This window comes from Neltuma alba, unplaced genomic scaffold (assembly GCF_004799145.2).
Source record: "Neltuma alba isolate B1F8T4 unplaced genomic scaffold, ASM479914v2 tig00002515_pilon, whole genome shotgun sequence".
NCBI lineage: Eukaryota > Viridiplantae > Streptophyta > Magnoliopsida > Fabales > Fabaceae > Neltuma > Neltuma alba.
The window spans coordinates 1-20,223 of NW_021632893.1; the positions used below are offsets into that span (position 1 = coordinate 1).

A 20,223-nucleotide genomic window follows, 5' to 3' on the forward strand; every position below is an offset into this window, starting at 1 on the left:
AGAGGGGAAGAGAATTTGTTTAATGTACAGAAAGGTGAATCTAAGCCTTGGCATTTCATTTGTCAAAAAAAGACCTTATTGAAAAGGGTACAAGGTGGCAAGTTAGGAGTGGTGAGATAGTGAGCTTCTTCAATGACTACTGGTTGTTCCAAGATACAAAAATTGGAGATATGTGTGTGAGACCTCTTACTATAGAGGAGGAAAGAAGCACAGTGGCTGAATGGGTGCTAAATGGCACCTGGGGTTATAATAGACTTGCAAATACAGTGAACTCCCAAGTTGTATAGCGGCTTATAGCCATTCTACCTCCTTTTGCAGCAACTGGGAATGATGTTATGACTTGAAAAGCGATTGCTCATGGTACTTTACACATAAAAAGTGCTCATGATTTAGTTGATTATAAGCCCTCTAATAATTTCACCTCTGTCTATAAATCTATTTGGAGTTGGAAAGGTGCAGAAAGAATTAGGGTCTTCTTGGATTGCCTTTTACAGTAAATTACCTACCAATGCTTGGAATTCATGGTCTTCTACTTCTGCTAATTGTTCTTACTGCGACAGAGGAGTGGAAAATGCTTTGCACATTTTACGTGATTGTTCATATGCAAAAAGGATGCGGTGCACTCTTGTCAAACCCAGGTATTTGTCTGTTTTTTTTCAGCTACTCTACGTGATTGCATAGCTCAAAATCTGTCAACTGAGTTAGCTGTTAAAATGGACTTTGGCTGGAACCTACTTTAGGGTGTATCAGTTTGGCTTCTTTGGAATTGGAGGAATAAGTTTTGCTTTGAAGTTGATTATAATAACCTATTGATCCTGTCTTTACTGTTCCGAGCTGTTGGAAGTCTTTTGTATGCATGAATGACCCTGTTCTTCTTAAACCAAATGATTCTATTTTAAAAGTTACCTCTTGGCAACCTCCACCGAATCAATGGGTTAAAGTAAATGTAGATGGTGCTGTTTCAGCTTCACGATGTGTAGCAGGTTGTGGGGATTAATTAGAAACCAAATGGGACAATGGATTGTGGGATTCACTCAAAAGGTTGGTTAATGTAATGTGTTTGAAGCTGAAGAATGGGCTGTGTTCAGAAGCCTCAAGTTAGCTTGGGATTATGGATTCAGGAGGGTCATTTTAGAAATGATTCCAAGACTCTAATAGACATGCTACTGAAAAACAAGACCGAAGAATCTTGCACTCTTATTTTTATGGACATACGGAGATTAATGTGCTTCTCTTAGGATCTGAAATTTCAGCATATTTCTAAAAAAATTAAACCATGTTGCTGCTGTTAGTTAAAGAGGTATCCACTTCTTTTAATTGTATTACAGCGCGGTGCATTTTAGAAATTTTGCTTGAAAGATAGTTTGGGAGATCCCTCTTTTAGATTAATTTCTTCTTTTTGTTTAGGTGTGTTGCTTTTTTTCATTGTGTCAAAAAAAATTATTTAAAAATTTAGTTATTAATTAATATAATGGCGTCATGCCCATTTCAAAATTCCTTACGGAAGGAAGGGCTCAAGCATTGCGATGCTTTCAAATCTTCCATATGAATACAGGTTGTAATTTCAAAGAAAAAACAATCGTGGAGACCGAATTGAGCAGCGAGCAAGATGCTACTTCCAATATGCATCTTAACAAGGCAGTCTTAGTTTTAGGGTAGTTTGGCACGAAAGGAAATAGAGCAGAGGGAGGAGAGAAAAATTTTAATAGGTTGATTTGAAAAATAAAAAAAGGGTTTAAAGCTTTTAAATATTTTTTTTACTTTTATCTTATATCTTTTTTTATTAAAATTTTATAACCTTACTTTTCTAATTTTTTTTAAATCAATTTATTAAAATTTTTCTTCCTATCCTCTTGTCTCCAATTTCTTCCTACCAAACATAGGCTATAGTCTTTCTTTTTAAGAAGTGCTCAAATTATATTGTGCTTTTCTTTAGGCCTAAAATATATGCAAAATTTTCATATTAACGATAACAAATTTTAATTTATTTTAAACTTTTTGAAAGTTGATATATTTAAATATCATAACTATTATATAAGGAATAATTGAAAAGGAAAATCTCAAAAAAATATCTTTAAAATTTTAAAATTTCAAATTAGGAATAATTACAAAAATGTGTTGTCATTTGTTTTTCAAATATTGTCAATTACTATTCCGGTATATAAACAATGTTTGATTTGAGAATTTGAGAAATTTCATAGTGATGTTTTTGGGATTTTCTAATTAAAAGTTTAACCCAAATAAATTCATTCGCAATTTAGTTTTTTGTAAAATTTAATTGTAATACTTTTGTTTGTTGCTTCGAGTATTCTTTCACCCGAATGGTAAATATTATATCTTAGGTATTATCAGGTGATATATTAAGGATACCTCCAATAATTTTTTCCATGCACACCGATTGAATCGGGATATGATGTTTAAAGTACCCAATTTATCTACTTAAGACCAATACTTGTTTTTTATTGCAAGAACTTTTAAAAGGATTAAAATGTTATTGGGGTTTTTACATTGTGATGTTTAATTCCTACAATTTCAAACTTCAAACTGAGGTTTAAAAGGAATTAGTTTGAATATAACTAATTATTGAATTTGTGATTTTTGCTCTATAATTTTAATATTTTTGATTTTTTTTTTGACCAAGTAATAAGTTTTGATTTGGATCTTTATATTTTAATAGGTTTTGATTTTGATTCCTATGCTTATTAAAAGTCTTATAGAAAACACAAAAACCACGATATGAAATTACACGCACTAAAATTTGATCAATTTTAAATGTAAAGAGAATAATATTAATTAAAAAAACTTTGAAGGGGAAATGACCCCACTCCGCGAAACAACCATGCCATCATCCTCTGTTGCTGTCGTTCTGGAAACTAGACTCCGGAGCATGATACAATTGATTTGAGCCGGACGAGCCAATAGAAAACGCTGTGAGCCTTACTCTGCGTCAGCAATGCATGACTTGTGGGAATCAGGGCATTCAATTTCCACTTAAAAAAACATAAAGCAAAGAGCCACACGCTTCTCACTTATTCTCGCAGGCAGCTCTCTTGTGTGAGACTATGACTGTTCGCTGCTGAGTCATCACCAGCCCCTTTATCATCTATCTTCTTTCCCACTGTACACGCTGCTGCTTACACACTACGTCCTGCTTCCCTGGTAAATATCTACTGTGGGGGAAGAAAATTCGTTTCTTTCTTGCTTGGGACCCACAAGACTTTGCTGGCGCGGGCGCCACCACTTGCTCGTGCTTTCATTAATTTGTTCTCATTGCTTCTATTATGATTCCCCAAACGCGGTGAAGTTGCTTGCTTTTTCTTTCTTTTTCCTTTCTTGGCTGTGTGTGATGTGACTTTCTTTCGATTCTGTTTCTGGGTGTATTAATTAAGCTAAACCCAAGTCTTGGAATGGTATTGTATAGTTGAAGGCTATTGAAGGAGCAAGCCGAGGAGAGAGCAAGTAATGGCCCCGAGGAAGAGGCTACCGGGAGTAGACGATGAATTGCAGAAGATTCTGGATGCTAAAATGGATCAAGTTCCCTCTAGAAGAAGGGCTCGTGAGGCCTTCAAGGATATTCAGCTTGGAATTGATCATATATTGTTTAAGGTGAGATTTTGGTTTTCTTTCCTTTTTTCCCCAAATATTTTAGAATTGATCAATAATTTGTTTCCTATTTTGAATCTTTATTTTTCATCTTTCTTCCTGGGGTATGAATACTGATATCTTTTTTCTATGATGAACTGTATTGATTCTATTTCTTTACTAATTGGGTATACTACTGATTGGTTCAGTGATGTTTAGTTGAACACCTGACATTGACATTGCAACTCTGAAAAGACTATTTGTGGACCTCAATATTGATATTTAATGTAGATATAGGTTGATAGATGAAAGGAGAGTTCCAGTCAATGCGTGAGTAAATGCCATACAACTGCCCAATAGTTTATGGAAGATTTCGTTGTGTTCTTGGGTTGATCCTTATAGTGAAAATAGGTAGGCCAAACCATAATTTTCTTTTTGTAGGATCCACATCTTATATACATGTGCATATATCTGTAAAGTAGTCTACATCAATCGTAATAAAGTAAGAATAGCAAAAAAAAAAAATTGTGGCCATGCAGCATTGATCTATAGGTAGGAAGCCATCCAATGACGTGCAAAGACGGAGTTGTACTTGTATGGTCTTTTGTGTGTCCTGATTTGTGGTACTACCAACATTCAGAATAATTTAGGAAATTACTGAGACGTTTCATATTTCTTGAAATGATCGGGTCCTTGTTTGCTCTTTTCCTGTTGACTTTAGTCTTATAGCCTTGTTACTCTGTTTTGCTCTCTGCATGATCACATGCAGAATCATGTGCAGTGGAGTTTGTACATTTCCCCCCTTGGCCATGCATTTAAAAACCCATGACGTCCAAAAGGATTAAACTTAAAGTAAATTTGCTTAGTTGTCTACTATCAAGTTTTCCAATGAAAATATAAGGCTGGAATTTGTTTAAGCATCCAAGTATTTGTTAGAGAACCTAATAACAAACACCTAAAGTCTATACCAATGTTTTGTCCTTTTTAATATCCCATGGTTTTAAGATTTCGCTGCAACTGTCATTATATCTAAGGGGGTTACAGCTCATGAAGTTGGCCATGTTTTATTTTATTAGAAAGTTAGAATTGATTTCTGTATGTTTGGCTGTTGCAGACTCCATGTGATCAAGTAAAAACGAAGGAGGTAAGGACTCTGGATTAGAGCAGTTCCATGAAAATTTGGTTTGTTTCTACAGCACTCTTAAGGGGGGGATTGGTATATATGTAATCTTAATCAGTGTAAACCCTAGCATTGTCCATTTTTGCTAGGCTGATTTTTTTTCCCCTCTTGATGCATGTGATGATCACCTGGTGTGTTTGGTAACAGTCATATGAGGTGAACTCAAGGGGTATAGAAATCTTTACTAAAAGTTGGCTTCCTAAGGCATCTAAGCCAAAGGCAACAGTGTTCTATTGTCATGGCTATGGAGACACTTGCACTTTTTTCTTTGAAGGCATGTATCTGATATTAAAAACTTGAAGATACGGGTATCTTTTCACATTTACATTGTAAATTACCAACTTGTGTTTACCATGAAATATTTACAGGAATAGCTAGAAAGCTAGCATTATCTGGTTTTGGAGTTTTTGCTATGGATTATCCAGGCTTTGGTCTTTCAGAAGGTCTTCATTGCCATATCCCTAGTTTCAACAGGCTTGTTGATGATGTCATTGAGCACTATTCGAAAGTCAAAGGTAATCAAACTCAACATTGATACCCTAGCTCAATACTTTTTGATTAACTTTGTCAGGAAATTCAAGTACTATTGTCTGTGTAGCTCGGCATTATGTTTCTTCATGTGAGTGCAACTTGGCGTTTTGTAGCATAGTAGACAGAAAGTTAAGGCATAGTGCTGTCAAATAGCTTCTGTGTATCTCATGTTTTCCTTCTAAAAATAGTTTATATGATTTGACTCGCCTTAAAATTAGAATTATGACATTAAAGGGATGGGAAAAAGACTTTTTTTGGTGATTTCGGTGGGAAAAGTAAATGTTTGACATTGAAAGTGTTGGCACACAAGGGAATTTTCTTTTCACTTCTGTTTTGTTTTTCGGTTGAGGGTGTGGGGAAGGAGGGGAGTTGTAATTCAGCAAATGTATGGTGGCTAAAGGGTTTGTTGTTTAACTTCTGGAAACTTTACCTGAAACTTTTTTAGGTTAAACTCGTGGTGATCTCAGTCACATTTTATGATAATCTCTGACAATGAATGATTGATGTTACTCCTGTAATTGCAAGAACGTAAAAGAGTAAGCAAGGAAATATTTTGATGACCCATTTAAAATCTTCTAGTTGTTTCTGATAATTTAATTATTTGAGCTTTCTTCCCAGAACTGTCATTATCTGTATTAACATGGAACTTGTATGATAAGGCCTGGAATTATAATCTTTACGCACAAAACAGTTAGTCTTCATTCTTCCCTAATGTTAAGCAAATGATCTGTTTATGTTTTCATGTTACACTTTAATCAACTTAAAGTGATTGGAGTGCGAATGTTTTTGTACTGTTGGAAAACTGTTCGCTTGCTTGATGACAGAAAACCCAGAGTTCCGTTCTCTTCGAAGCTTCCTTTTTGGACAGTCTATGGGTGGAGCCGTTGCTCTAAAGATACACCTGAAACAGCCTATGGCATGGGACGGTGCCATTCTTGTTGCACCTATGTGCAAAGTAAATTTTCCAAGAAACTCAGCTAGCTAAGGAGTTCTGGTGGGATCTTTTGTTTGGGGGAAGTACATTTATCCTTTCGAACTAAGGCCAAATGGGATAACTGGTGCATAAACTTAATGTAGAAAAACATCTCCATGAACTTTAAACTAAAATGAAAACATTAATCATAAGTTGAGGTTAACTGCTAGAGGCTGCCTCCTCACTTAAATTATTTAAAGACCAGCATTGGATTGGGATAAGCATGCTGGCATTGGAGGCTATGTGGCCTCTTGCAGTTAATTATAGCTGAAGTTTTAACATTTTCATTGTAGTCTCGGGTAGGTGTTTTGTTGAAGATTGAAGTTCATGTACCATTTTTCTATTTAGGCTCTAGTTCAAGGAGATAAAATGGAATATCCCCTTTTGCTTTAATCTCTTTTTGACCAGAAGCTCTCTATAGATTGCAGATGATATGGTTCCACCATGGTTGCTCACTCAGATTTTGATTGGCATGTCTTATATCCTTCCAAAGAGTAAGTTAGTTCCACAAAAGGATCTAGCTGAGGCAGCATTTAGAGATGTGAAGAAGAGAGAACTGGTTTGTACTTTGAACTTGAACAATCTCCTAAATTAACTAAATTTTAAGACCTTGATTAGTCTTATCAAGTCATCTTTTAATGCACTAATTTTAAGGTGCCTGAACTTTGTTGAATCTATCCTTCTTTTGTTTGTTAATTTGGCTTCAACTAGATCTAAATTTGGATCCTTCATCCTTGGAGATAACTCCAATACCAGTGAGCCAAAGCTCATTGGTGGTTTCTATCCTTTTGCCCCGGCTTTCAACTGCATTTCTATCCTTCAATTTTATGCAAACAACTAGCATATACCTTATGCTTCTGAAAATTTCCTAATATCTTTCTGCAGACAGCGTATAATGTTGTTGCCTACAAAGATAAACCACGCTTGCAGACTGCAGCAGAGATGCTTAAAACTACTCAAGAAATAGAACAGCACTTGGAAGAAGTATGTATGCTGAACTTGCAACTTGTCTTCTTTAGTTATTTAATATCCCAGTAAACTGCCACTATATGCACAAACTTTTCTTGACTGTGAAACCATCTTGGGAGACGTTTCATGCCTGGCATGAAAATGAGACACCAAAGGTCTGCTGCTTTTTCGTGAATTGGAGCGGCAATATCTGATATAGGAAAGTTTTACTGGTAGAAAAGCAGGAGTAAATATACAATGTGTTGTCCCTGAAAAATTTACCAGCATAAGCTTCAGTGGTAGGATTTATATTCCTATATACCAATTAGTCCCTCAAACTTCCTAACTTGTTACTCATGCATATTGAGTTAGTTTATTGTTGTAGAGTGAATATACAATTTGGACCAATGTAAGAATGAAGGTGCGGTGAGTTACAAAATCTAAAGGATTAAACTGCACAGAGGAACAAATCTAAGGACTTGAGGATATTAGAGGGGGCCAAGTTTTTTTTATTGTAGAAAGAAACCATGTTTGTTGTGGATCTGCCGTCACATGCGCGCTCTCTTTTCTGTCTTGTTCTGTCTATTCTACCCGATTCTTTCCTATTAGATTTTGATAACAGGTATTTCTTGATCTCTCTTATGTATCAAGTTCATTGGTCTATTTCCCCGCTCCATTTAGATCGGATAAGAAGTTTCAAGAGAGAAAAAAAGTTCGAAAAAGTAGTATATGATACGACTCGAATCTCCCTTTCACAATTGTTGTGTGCCAAAAATTATTTTTGCCTAGTGAAGGCCTAATTACATGATACTTCTTCGGTCCTTAATATAGGACCAGATTGGAAAATTGATGTTGGTCTTATATGTAAAACCTATTTTACATGTTTATCAATTTTTTCTACAAACTAACCCTATTGAAATTCCCCTAACAATAATAAAGTAGGAGAGGGACGGAGGGAATTAAGGGAGATGCTTAGGGTTATTTTAGAAAAAATATATCATGTTAACTAATTTAATTAACATCTTTAATCTACTCAAATTAGTTAATTATGTGTTAAATTAAGGACCAGAGGAGTATATAACAAAACACTCTTTTGAACTTTGGACTAAAATGAAAACGTTAAACTCTAGTTAAAATTAACTGCGAGATTTTAGGCGATCCTTTACATGTGCATTTTCATCCCACGTAATGCTGGTCCTTATTGGGTATTAGATTGAAGAAGCCGCAACCTCGTTTAAATTATCGTGTGCTTAAATTGACCAAATCTTATGAAACAATGCGGTGAACATATCTGCATGCTTCTTAGAATGCTGCAATTTAGTTGAACCCTTCGCCACACTCAACTATAACTTGCTTCTGTGATGTACAATAGATCAGTGTACTTACTGTAATTTCCATACCTTGCCACCAGATTGGCACCTGTAAAAATGTTAACTTGCTTAGGGCTTTTAATCCATATTCCAGTAAGTTCTAGTAATGAATGTTGTTTGAAAACTGAGATTGAAGCACAGCCTTGCTAATATAGTGTTGTAAATTTATTGATATTCACATATCAAAGGTGTAATTGCCTTGCAGGTTTCTTTGCCATTGTTAATTCTTCATGGGGAAGCTGATATTGTGACCGATCCTTCTGTGAGCAAAGCGTTGTATGAGAAAGCGAGCAGTTCAGACAAGACACTCAAACTTTACAAGGATGCTTACCATTCTCTTCTTGAGGGTGAGCCTGATGATATCATAATTCAAGTTTTCAATGACATCGTTTCTTGGCTTGACCAGCACTGCTCATAAAATCTTCATCTTCATCCATTTCTCTTTGTATCTCTTGATGCAATGGTAAATAATTACCCATTTGGAATGGGAGCATTATAATTTTCTCAGGTCCTTGGAAATCTGTATATATGAAAAACTCGGATGTGATCAAAAAGAGAGGGAAAAGAGAGAGGAAAATTAAAGAACAGGAGGTTGGCATGGTGTGAGATGAAGTATAATGCCAATTATTACAGCTTGTTTTATGACGGTTATTAGATCGTATTTGATGGGATAGTGGTCTTACGTTTGTATCTTTACGTGGGAAAAAAAAAAAAGATTATGGGTTGTGCGTTACATAGGATTTGAAGTGGAGTTATAGTACATATGAATAATGCCTTTTATATACTTATGGTGGGAGAAACAATAAAGCCTATCTGACAGTTCTTATGAAAATTTCCTTGACCCTTTCCTTTGAATGTACTCTTCTAGTCCTATTTATCAGACACTTCCAACATATTTATCAGACACTTCTAACATGTTTCATACAGACTAAAAAAATGTTAAACTGTAGTAACTCTCTATTAAAATATAGTAATTTTTCAACTTTATCCCTCTTTAATATATACGTTTTTAAAAAAAAAAATCTATACTATAATAAATGAATAAAAATAGTACATTCATGGTAAAAATTTAATAAAGTGACTTATAAATAGAATTAAAAAAAAACTTTCTTTCTTTGCTTATAAATAGGATCAGAAGAGGACGTTGGATATGCATAAACTTTTTTTTTTTTTTTGGTTAGCCGGATATTGTTTGATTGACATGGATAATGAATTTTATGCATGGAGAGATCCCAAATAATTTTCTCTTGGTTTATTCAGTGTGTTGAGAGCAAATGTTGTTAACATCAGATTACCCACTGAATTTGTAAAGACATTAATTCAGATTTTATACGATTAACCATAAAGTAGATGAAAATAGGGTTTTAAATTATTATCCTCTAATATCAATCTATTGATATAACTATTAATTATGTAATGATGCAATATTTTGGTCCTATTATTGTTTCCGATGGAGCATATAATACTATTCTGCTTTCAATAAAAGGAACAATGAGAAGTGTTTGCATGGAATAAAATATTTGTTATATAAAACATGAATATTGTATTTTGCTGTTGTATACTGGCTTGGACGGAACAACATAAAAATGAGGAGAGACGAGCAAAGGACTATAATACCTATGGTATAAAAATATGTTAAATATTTATCACTTGTTTTTTTTTTTTTTTTAAATGTTACTTAATTTAGTAAAAAAAACGCTGTAATGCAAACTCTTGAGGGGAAAATGTTTTTAATGTTTTATCAAGTTTAAAAACAATATTTTTAATTGTAATTTTAAAACCAAAATAAATTAAATAATACCCCTCTGGTTTTTAATGTAAGACTTAATTTGAGAGCTAATGTTGGTCCTATATGTAAGATTTATTTCACATGTTTATTAATTTTTTTTAAATTAATCCTAATGATATTTCCTGAATAATAATCAAGTAAGAAAGGAGGAAAGAAATTAAGGAAGGTGATTAGAGTGTTTAAAAAAATATTACATTAACTAATTTAACTAATATTTTTAATCTACTGAAATTAGTTAATTAAGTTTTATATTAAGAATAGAAGGAGTGCAATATGTTAAGGTCTCAATGTAAATTTCCATCCCGTTCCAAAGACTGCTCCTTTCCGTCAAAAGTTTATTTTTGGGCCTGAAACCATCAAAAGTTTGATGGAACCCACATTCCTGAACTTTTTTAATGTAGAAAATTGAAAACCAAACATACTTTTTTTTTTTTATTACAGAAAGCCAAACATGCTAATAGGTGGTGGAATCCACACTCCCATTCCTATCACATGCCTTCCATTATAATGATTCATGAACAAAACGGGGCCAAACAGTATGACTAAATTAGAAAAGATGTTTACTTATATTAATTGAATCAGGTCTACAAATATAAAAACTTGTGGTTGGGATGGGAAAAAAAAACGCTATTTTTTTCATGATTATGTTATTTTCCATTGTTAGCATTCACTCCAATCAAATATAGTGAAATTCAAAAGAGACAAAAGAAAAGGTGGGGTATGCAAGTGGGGCATAAAGGTTGCTTTGCTAAACTTGGTTAACTTTGCTTTCGGTGCTCTGTTTTCTCTTCCGTCCACTCAACTCCCACCATTTATGTAAGTGCCTATACACAACAAAATATATGAACTTTTAAAACACAACAAAAACACTTTCATTTTTCGACCTTAAAACTATGAACTTGTGGTGAAGTCTGTTATTAGTTTTTCCTTCAGTTATGGCCCTTTCTTCTTCTTCTTCCTTGTGCTATTCTCCATTAACATCAAAGGTACATTTTCCCTCATGCCAAGACTATGTTTTGAATGTTCTGTTTTCAATTCCCTGAGGTCTTTTGGATTTGGGTTCTTTCTTTTTCTTTAGGAATGGTTTTGGATGAATCTCTCTGGTTTATTTGAATCAGCTCTGCTTTTAAATTTGATTCATTGTAATAACAGTGTTCTTTTCCAGTATGCCATAAAGTATCTGATGTAACTAGAGTTAAAAAAACTATGAACAATATCAATCTTGTAAAAAGGATTTGAGTCATATGATAATTCTGTATGTGACTCTTTCTACAAATACATAATTATTTTACATACAAGTAAGGTTCTGTTTCTTGTAGATTGGTCATTTTGGTGCTGTAAGAAGTGGTGCTGAGTTCTGTAGAAGAAGGGTCAAGTTGGGAGGAGACTGGAGTTTCAGAGGAGGATCCAAAGTCATTTTGAAGCCAAAAGTTGTGACATCTAAACTTTGTCAAAAACATAGCGGAGTTTATGCTTCATGTAATCCTTTTCATACTTATCATCTACTTCTGATATATTATCTTTCATTCTTGATATAAGAGCTACTTAATTAATCTAGGTAGATTAGGAAGTTAGATAACAAACACGACATGATCTTCCTAAAATACCTCTGTGTAAAGTTAGATTATATATCAGTTTATAAATTAGATAAATTAGTTTGAGAAAAAATGAAAGTACAAGTTTATAACTAATGTTGAAATGTTGCAGGGTTGTCAAGCTCTGAACTTGCCAGCAATGTGTTTACAATGGGAACAACAGCAGTTCTTCCATATTACACACTCATGCTCTTAGCTCCCAAATCAGAGATAGTATGTTTCTTACCGTATTTCAGATTAAGCTATAAGAGAAAGATAGTGACTTTAGCTAGCTAGCTTATTGATAAGTGGAAGATAAGATCACATGGAGGCTTCATTGAAATAACTGGTGTGGCTCTCGTGCTTTTACAATTCATGGATAGTGCGATTTATTTCACTTTTTTATATTATGGTAGAGTCCAAACAGAGACAGAAAAGAAACAACACTGTCTCTGGCTTACTCTTCCTCCCAAGAAATGAAGTTAGAACCATAGGAACACAAGAAAACACACTCAAACTGAAACTAAAAATGATGAAGAAAGATGATCTTCCTCCACCCCCAGCTTGCAAAATAAGTCTCTCTCCTTCCCAGGATACACCAGTAGCTAATATAAGCCCCAAAAAGTGATTCACACAATTTTTTTTTTTGAAATCAAAGGGGCAAGTACTCACAGCTAGAAGTTACAAGTGGGATCAACCCCGACCTCCTATTACAGGAGAGTGTCAACCTTACTAGGCTAGAAAGCCTTTGGCTATTCACACAGTCTTCAATACATTCCTTTTTAGGTCAGACTCACATCAAGCCTAAAGCCTAAGGTACTCCAATGCTCGTTATCTTTCTCTGAGACAGAAGGAAACTTGCAGAGCAGAAAGTGATTTTCCTATTTGATGTATCTTGCTAATTTTCATTTTATAGGTCTAGCTAGCCAAAGCAATTCTATCATATTATATGAAGATATAGATATATATTAAGGGTATGGATGTTTAGTTGCTGCATGTGATTCATAAGTGCAGACCAAAAAGTCAATGGAAAGTGGAATACCGTTTGTGTTGCTTGGCCTTGTGTATGCATATTTGCTGTGCCTTTCTTGGACTCCTGAAACGATTCAACTCCTTTTTGCAAGCAAATACTTCTTACCGGAGGTCAGTCTTCATCAATCAATTTCAGTTTTTCCTTTTTCTTTTTAACTAGTTCTTCAGAGTCCTTATATCTCAAAAAAAATAGTGTTCCGTTTTTCTCAACAGCTGAGCAGTATAACAAAAATGTTCTCCAGTGAGATGACTTTAGCCTCTGCTTGGATTCACTTACTGGTTATAGACCTTTTTGCAGCCAGGTCCTTTCTTTCTTGCTATTTCCCTTTTTCCCCCTCTGATGATTCTTTCTTTCTTCATGCTCATCCTTACATTATTACATTATTACAAGTGAATGCAGGCAGGTTTTTCATGATGGACTGCAGAATCAAATTGAGACTCGCCATTCAGTTTCTCTTTGCCTCTTCTTCTGCCCTATTGGTGTTCTTTCCCATTTCATCACCAAACAAATCACCAAAAATGCCATCAAAGAAACACACAGAGAATCATAGTTGCGTACCTATTCACAAATTGTTACTCTCAGTACAGAAAAGTCTGCCTTCTGTTGCCAGAAGCTCTTCCATAACCCCATGATACAATTAGTACTTAATCACTTTGATTACAAGTTGAAAAAAGTATCGAACCCCTTCTTGTGTGGATCATGTCATTAATTAAAAGAAAATAACTGCTTTACTGGCACAATTAATACTTCCCCCCAGTTTTGGCATTGTCATGTATAACTAGAAGCCCTTTTCAAAATCTCATGCTTTAAGCTGAGTACCACTGTGAGCAGATGTGTGTGTATCCATCTACTTTGATTACTTATTCTAGCATATTTTATTAAACTAAGAAAGCCTTAAACCTCATAAACTTTACTTTAAAACTTAATAAATTTTCAATTTTATCCCTATTTAATATGTATACTTTTTGAAAAAATAACAATCTATATAATAATAAATAAAAGGAAAATAGTACATTTATATTAAAAATTTATTAATGTAACTTATAGTTATAAATAGAACAAAAAAAATATTATCTCTATATTTTATAAATAAGACCAGAGGAATGTATATATATAGCATATGCTTAATGGTTACTCAAACAGCTGTGCATTATCACGTGAGGAGACATTATTACTTCCCCTGCAGCTTGATTGCACATTATTACTGTTCCATAATCTTGTACTTATTGATACCATTAGAGTTTCAGTGAAGATAAATGCAAGTTTGTTCCCTATTCCCTAATAATTTAGTGCATCCAAATTCGAGTAAAGATAAATGCAAGCAAAGTTTCAAAACAAGTTAACTTGGATTGCGTCCTGTGTGTGTTCATATGGATCCATTTCGGATGGTTCTTTGTAAATACTACTCCCTCGTAATCTAAATATGTGATCTAAATGATTAATCCACACAGGTTAAGAAAATTAATTATATTAATTATTAGGAAATTTTACTCGATTTCAATTAAAAGATTTTTTTTTTTTTGGTGAATGCGAATCAAGAGAAATTGTTGCTGCAAAGTTTCAATCTTCAAATTAATGTCAGGTTCAAGGGACTCAGAGTGAAAGATAATTGTGAAAAGAACAATCACTTAAAAAAGTTCTCACATGTTTATTTCACGTACCATAAAATCACTTTTAAAAAGTTAATCTAAATATCTCCTTGGTAATAGACAAAGATCACAATTATGAAAAGATGCTCTTACCCTTGGTAATACACTGAACCTATTTGCCTGATGCCTGTTTGATAAGTAATGGTGCGGTGAAAATAACAAATCATGTGATGTATGATATTTGGCGATGGGGTAGTTGTGTTTTTACATAAAAAATCGCGATAAGTCATAAGCAAAAATTTGCTGCTTATAACTTTTCAACTGTGGTGAGAGAAAACATTTGTTAAAGACACATATATGATTTTCGGTTTTTAATATAAAGGCTAGATAACTACTAGTAATTTATAGATATTAAAAAATTAATCAAGTTGATTATTTGTAATAAATGAGTGTTGTCTTCGTAAAAATATATTTATTAATCATGTGTATTAAACTATTTATGAATGGGAATCCCTTAATATGTGCAATCACCATAAGGATTATTTAGGGATAAAATGAATAAATATAAGAGACAAAGATTAGATCTTATATTTAGAACCAAATTAAATCCACAACTGCCCTTATCTTGAAGATTTGAAATGGTATCATTTAATAAAATTCATATCTTTTTCATTTATTTTACAATTAAACTTGCTTGTTCAATAATAATTCAAATAATTGTTTTTTGTGTGACATAATTCAAACAATTTCTACTTTTACAAATTTGTTAATTTACAAAAACTAATTTAAATATAAATCAAATTATTTAATCTAACTTTCACCTAGCCCTAGGTTTCCAAAAGCCCAAGTGAAAATAGGGAAAATTTCAATAAATCCGTCAATAACTAATTAATTAAGATCAGTCAACCCAAAAAATTCTGGAACCCCATTGCACTTTTTGACCAAAAATTTGTGTGTGAGAAGACAAAAACATTTTTTTTATTTGAATTGCAAATTGCTGATTTCTTATTACAAGTATTCAGATTCTTATTGTAAATTATTGAATTTGAGTTGTTCATTCATTCATCCATAAAATTTACAAGGATTTACAACTCAAATTCAGATATTTACAACAAGAATTTAATTATTTGCAATATAAATTCAGTGATTTGCAATTCAAAGATATTTTTGTCTTTTCACATAAAAAATTTTGGTCAAAGAGCACTGTAAAATTTTAGAATTTTTTGAGCACTAACTGATACTACATCCAGTTTTTAATATAAGACCTTATTTGATTTTTATTTTGATCCTAATTATAAGATTTTAATTCATTTTGTCTCTCATATTTATGTATTCTTTTTCAAATAATCCCTCTAATAATGATAATTTTAACCAATAAATTTGATTATTAAGGATATTTTAAAAAAAACAATATCTATTTATTACAAATAACTAATTTAATTTTTTTTTAATCTCCTCGTATTAATCAATTAGTTATTATAATTAGAAGCGGGGAGATAGTATCGTCTCAATTGGCTATTAAGAGAGTCTTTTGAAATTCTTCCTTGGAAAGTTTGGAAACAAACGACTTTTTCTGCGCCAGTCCAAACGGCCCTCAAATTGTCCCCCTGTCTAAAAGCCTTTTCAGCACTCTCGAACCCTAACTTCAATGTCCGGTAACAGCAAATGCAATAACCGTGGCCATGGAAGCAAAGTCCCGTGAAGCAAGTAACCCTGGCCGTCCTTGTGGGAGAAGGAGAACTCGACACCGCAGTAATCTCTGGCTGACCTTGGCGACGCTCTGCTAAAGGCGAAACAGGTCGTCACTTTCTCTTCCGTCCTTGCCTGCTACTGTAGTTCCCATATATATATATGTGTGTGTGTGTGCATTTATTTCCCTTCGAACGAAGTCTTCTGCAAAAATCCATAGAAGGGAGAACTAATACAGAGAAATGTAAAAGAACTCTATTTGAAGAACAAGAACTAAATGGAAGGGAGATAGCCGAATAGTGTGTGCGCAAGAGCTTTGATTATGCCAAACAATTTATTTTTGTAGATATGGAAGATTTATTGATCGTGCTTGCGACCACTTCGAGTTCAGTTGAAAATGGTCTGCAGGTCTAAATGAGTTTTTTCCTTTGTTCTTTTTTTTTTTTTTTTATTTTTATAGGCAGCAGGTCTAAACGAGCTTGTGACCACTTTTTCTTACAACAAAGTAACGTGGGTGTCTACTGATTTCACTTGGCAAACCCCCTAGCAGACAATAGCATCATGGTTTATTGAGGGCAAGCTGAAGACTCGTGAAACTGGAGGAGGATCGCAATCAAGGGATGCTACGTGGTGTGAGTAACGTAGTTGGGCCTTCATCTAGCGACTTTAATCCAAAAACAATCTTAACTCACCCGGTAGGTAGGATAATGTTGAGCTTAGCTTGGTGTTTTATACAAGCTGACACATGATTAATTTAATTGTTATTATTTTTCAGGAAATAAAGAGAACTTATGATAGGTTTGTGTCCATGTTGGGAGAGGAACTGCTTTCCCTTCAGTCTAGGTTGTTGCATGGGAGTAAGAATGAAGAAGAGGAAGAAAATGTTGGATCAGAAAACTCAGAGAAAGAGGAAGATCAGGCTGGGTTAAAAAGGTCAGAGGAAGGGGGAAAAATGCAGAAATTGAGCAATCTGTGTGGGAGAAGTCAGAAGAAGAGGAAGAAAATGATCGAGTTGGATCAGAAAAGTCAGAAGAAGAGGAAGAAAATGATCAAGTTGGATCAGAAAAGTCAGAAGAAGAGGAAGAAGAGAGTGAATCGGAAGTAAAGGAAGTACTTACTTGGTGATCAAGTGTTGCCTTTACTACGTGGTAATTGGTGAAGCAAGAGGAAGAAATAGACCTCAACCATATATTTATTTTGTATTTTGAAACTTAACTGATAATCATTTTAATGACATCATTGTATAATCATCACTTTATAGTTCATGTGTATTAACATGACTCAGTGGTAAATGAAATATATTTTTTTTTGGGTGGTATTCATGTGTTCTGAAATGAATTTATGAAACCGTATTATATTAGCTTTTTTAGTATTAGCAATTGACAAGTGAATGGGCATGCATTGATAACTTATTGTGCAACAACCAACAAGTCAAAGCGCCACAAATGACAGCTCTATTTATGTGAAAATATTAGATCCACGTTATATGAAACTATAACCAAAATGTGTTATGCAACTGTAGTTAACTTGAAATCATGTATGGCCAGAATATGTAAACTGATATGAGATTATATGATAGATTTATGTTAGATTTTTTTTTTTTAGTCAAATGTGTGGACAGGTAAAAAGGCATGCTTTGACAGCTTGATATGCACCAATTGACAAGTCAGTCGTTTGCCAATGACAAGTCATGATACTAGTAATGGCAAGCGGTCAATTGAAATTGAGTAGTCCGTTTATATCAATGCAAATTCACATTCTATATAAACTACTGAAGGTACTTATAATCTTTGAGCCAATTATTATTCTCTCCTCAAGTAAATTGTTATTCAGAGCAGCATTGGTAATATAGGGAACCCATGAAAGGATACTATCAGTTTTGTGATCATGGTGCTTCTTTCAGCAATGACTTTCTATGATCTCTTGGTGAGTATAGTTGATTTAATTTGCTCCCCTGCATCTTGATTCTTCTGTCTCATTTTTTAAACACTTTTCATTTTGATTTTTCTGCGGAGAAGTGCCATGCACTACAGTCTACAGGGGCATCTCACATGCTTTTAGTACCATTTGTACTTTTGTAGAGAGGAGGGTTTTCTTGGCCTATATAAAGGACCTAGAGCAACATTGATGGTTTGCTTTCGTGGCTTTTTCAATAATTTGCCTTAATCTTGATTTTTTTTTTTTTTAAGCTCTTATAGCTATTACTTTTCGTGGTGCAGGGTGTTGGGCCTACCAGAGCTGCAAGTTTTTCTGTTCAGGCTCCTTCTGTCTGTCCCAAAGGTAAACTACAGATTCTGATAGGAGTTTGTATGGAACTTCTTTTAATGTGTCCGAACAAGGTTAAAGCAAATTATCATTGTTCTTGTTATTTCTGGTTCCTTCCTTTCCTTTCTCAGTCTATCTGGTATTGCATCGTCAACAGGTTGGTGAGATTGTGCACTTTCTGTTTGGCATCATGAGTTTAGGCTATTTTGTGGTTCCCATGCTTTCACGTACACATGGACAGGTAGGCTATTTTGTGCATTAGTTTAGTAGTAATTAAGATTTAATGCCCACCGTTTTAAAACTTGTGCATTTCCCTGTGTATTGAATGAAATATGACAAATAAGTTGTGCTATCTGTAATACCTCATTTCTTTCTTCTATATTTTAATGGTTTATTTCTTACTCCTGGGAAGAAGACAGGGACACAAAAAACAAATATGGGAGATTCATATTTGGACCACTTTGACATTTTTGTGGAGATGACATGGAAGTAGAGGGGGTTGTCTGCTTGAGGGACTCTGGATAAATGGGGTTGATGAGGGATGGTGAACATAGACTATTCACACCGGTGTTTGAAAAATATGCCAAATGATTTGTTCAAAAATAGTTATTTATACTCTTAAATATGAAGGGTAGAGTTTAATGAGTGGGCTGTATGTATATATATAGTCAATTATGTAAAATGGGTAGTCAATTGTTTGTATCAATCTTGTATGTGAAAGACAAAGAAGGATTAAAAATTTTGACTTTAGACGGCGATGAGGCCATTTTTATGAGTTGTTTCTTTAAAAAATATTAAAGTTTTCCCTTGGCCCAAAAAAAATTGAAGTTTTACATTTTCTAAGAATTTGTTTCAGATGTTTTAGATTTGAGATTATTTTATTTTTCATATTTCATATTTAAAAAATTTCAATTATCTTTTAATGATCAATAATGGAAAAGTAAATGTAAAAAATTTTGTGCACAGATATGTATCAGCATTGCTTTTTGAAGGTATAATTTTTTAGGTGAAAAGTACATGTTTAAACAATTTTTAAAATAAAGAATGGCATTTTAGTATATGCAAAATGTTTGCAAGTGACGAGTCAGTTTGTTATTAACTAACAAAATAACTAAAAGAAAAATGTAAGCGAAATTTTTAAAGTTACTTACGTTTAAAATGTACAAACAAAAAATTCATTAAACATACATCTACATAGCAATTAAGGCATAATAATTTTTTAAAGGTTAAACTTTCTTAAAATCTCTCAAAATTATCAAGGCATTTTACATATATAAGCATATCTCTTCAAATTGGGTTTGGATTATCTCTATCTCTACATTTGGAAAAAAAAAAAAAATCATCGCAATATCTTGGTTAATGCCATGGAAATAGATTTCTTTCTTAAGTATATTGGTTGAGCAGGATGAAACTCTATAGAAATGAAGGAGGAACCAGGAATAAAAGAGCATTGTGAAAAATATAGATTTCTAAAAAGTTAATATAATTTTTGGTCCCTTAAATTCATTTTCATTTTGACTTTAGTTTTTTAAATTTTAAACCATAGGTTTTAGTCTCTGAGGAAGCAAAATAGTTCAGATTTTTATTAAATTATAAGGACTAATATTTTAAATAAAAAGAAACTTAAAATTTTATAGTAATGCAAAGAGAGAATATCAGCTAAAATTTATCTATCAAGTTAAATTTTTAATACCATTATA

At 33.4% G+C, this 20,223-nt stretch overlaps 2 protein-coding genes and 1 long non-coding RNA gene across 5 annotated transcripts; all 3 read left to right on the forward strand.

The window, feature by feature from the left end:
* The first annotated feature begins 3,304 nt into the window (after window positions 1-3,304).
* LOC114730813 (caffeoylshikimate esterase-like) lies at window positions 3,305-9,346 on the forward strand. 2 transcript variants are annotated; one of them, XM_028917928.1, is made up of 8 exons: window positions 3,305-3,606; window positions 4,697-4,726; window positions 4,910-5,036; window positions 5,131-5,277; window positions 6,118-6,248; window positions 6,688-6,825; window positions 7,152-7,250; window positions 8,790-9,346. In XM_028917928.1, the coding sequence occupies exons 1-8, from the start codon at window positions 3,463-3,465 to the stop codon at window positions 9,000-9,002; spliced, it is 1,029 nt and encodes a 342-aa protein (XP_028773761.1). In that variant the 5' UTR covers window positions 3,305-3,462; the 3' UTR covers window positions 9,003-9,346. The 2 variants fall into 2 exon arrangements, with proteins under 2 accessions (XP_028773761.1, XP_028773766.1); XM_028917933.1 differs by lacking the exon at window positions 4,697-4,726.
* Window positions 7,868-13,669, forward strand: LOC114730827 (protein ABA DEFICIENT 4, chloroplastic-like). 2 transcript variants are annotated; one of them, XM_028917943.1, is made up of 7 exons: window positions 7,868-7,872; window positions 11,295-11,359; window positions 11,693-11,852; window positions 12,081-12,181; window positions 12,962-13,090; window positions 13,193-13,281; window positions 13,380-13,669. In XM_028917943.1, exons 2-7 carry the CDS (start codon window positions 11,309-11,311, stop codon window positions 13,528-13,530), a joined length of 681 nt encoding a protein of 226 aa, XP_028773776.1. In that variant the 5' UTR covers window positions 7,868-7,872; window positions 11,295-11,308; the 3' UTR covers window positions 13,531-13,669. The 2 variants fall into 2 exon arrangements, with proteins under 2 accessions (XP_028773776.1, XP_028773774.1); XM_028917941.1 differs by lacking the exon at window positions 7,868-7,872 and having other exon boundaries at window positions 11,252-11,359.
* A 2,589-nt stretch (window positions 13,670-16,258) lies between these two features.
* Window positions 16,259-17,205, forward strand: LOC114730851 (uncharacterized). The gene is made up of 3 exons (XR_003738861.1): window positions 16,259-16,367; window positions 16,719-16,953; window positions 17,034-17,205. It is a non-coding gene; the product is annotated as an uncharacterized LOC114730851 (long non-coding RNA).
* Window positions 17,206-20,223: the final 3,018 nt, after the last annotated feature.

Coding starts and splice junctions, on each gene's coding strand:
- LOC114730827 (XM_028917943.1), top strand. CDS start 11,309: ATGGCCCTTTCTTCTTCTTCTTCCTTGTGCTATTCTCCATTAACATCA. Junction 11,360..11,692: donor ATTCTCCATTAACATCAAAG/GTACATTTTCCC, acceptor TGTTTCTTGTAG/ATTGGTCATTTTGGTGCTGT. Junction 12,182..12,961: donor TAGCTCCCAAATCAGAGATA/GTATGTTTCTTA, acceptor TCATAAGTGCAG/ACCAAAAAGTCAATGGAAAG.
- LOC114730813 (XM_028917928.1), top strand. CDS start 3,463: ATGGCCCCGAGGAAGAGGCTACCGGGAGTAGACGATGAATTGCAGAAG. Junction 3,607..4,696: donor TTGATCATATATTGTTTAAG/GTGAGATTTTGG, acceptor TGGCTGTTGCAG/ACTCCATGTGATCAAGTAAA. Junction 7,251..8,789: donor TAGAACAGCACTTGGAAGAA/GTATGTATGCTG, acceptor ATTGCCTTGCAG/GTTTCTTTGCCATTGTTAAT.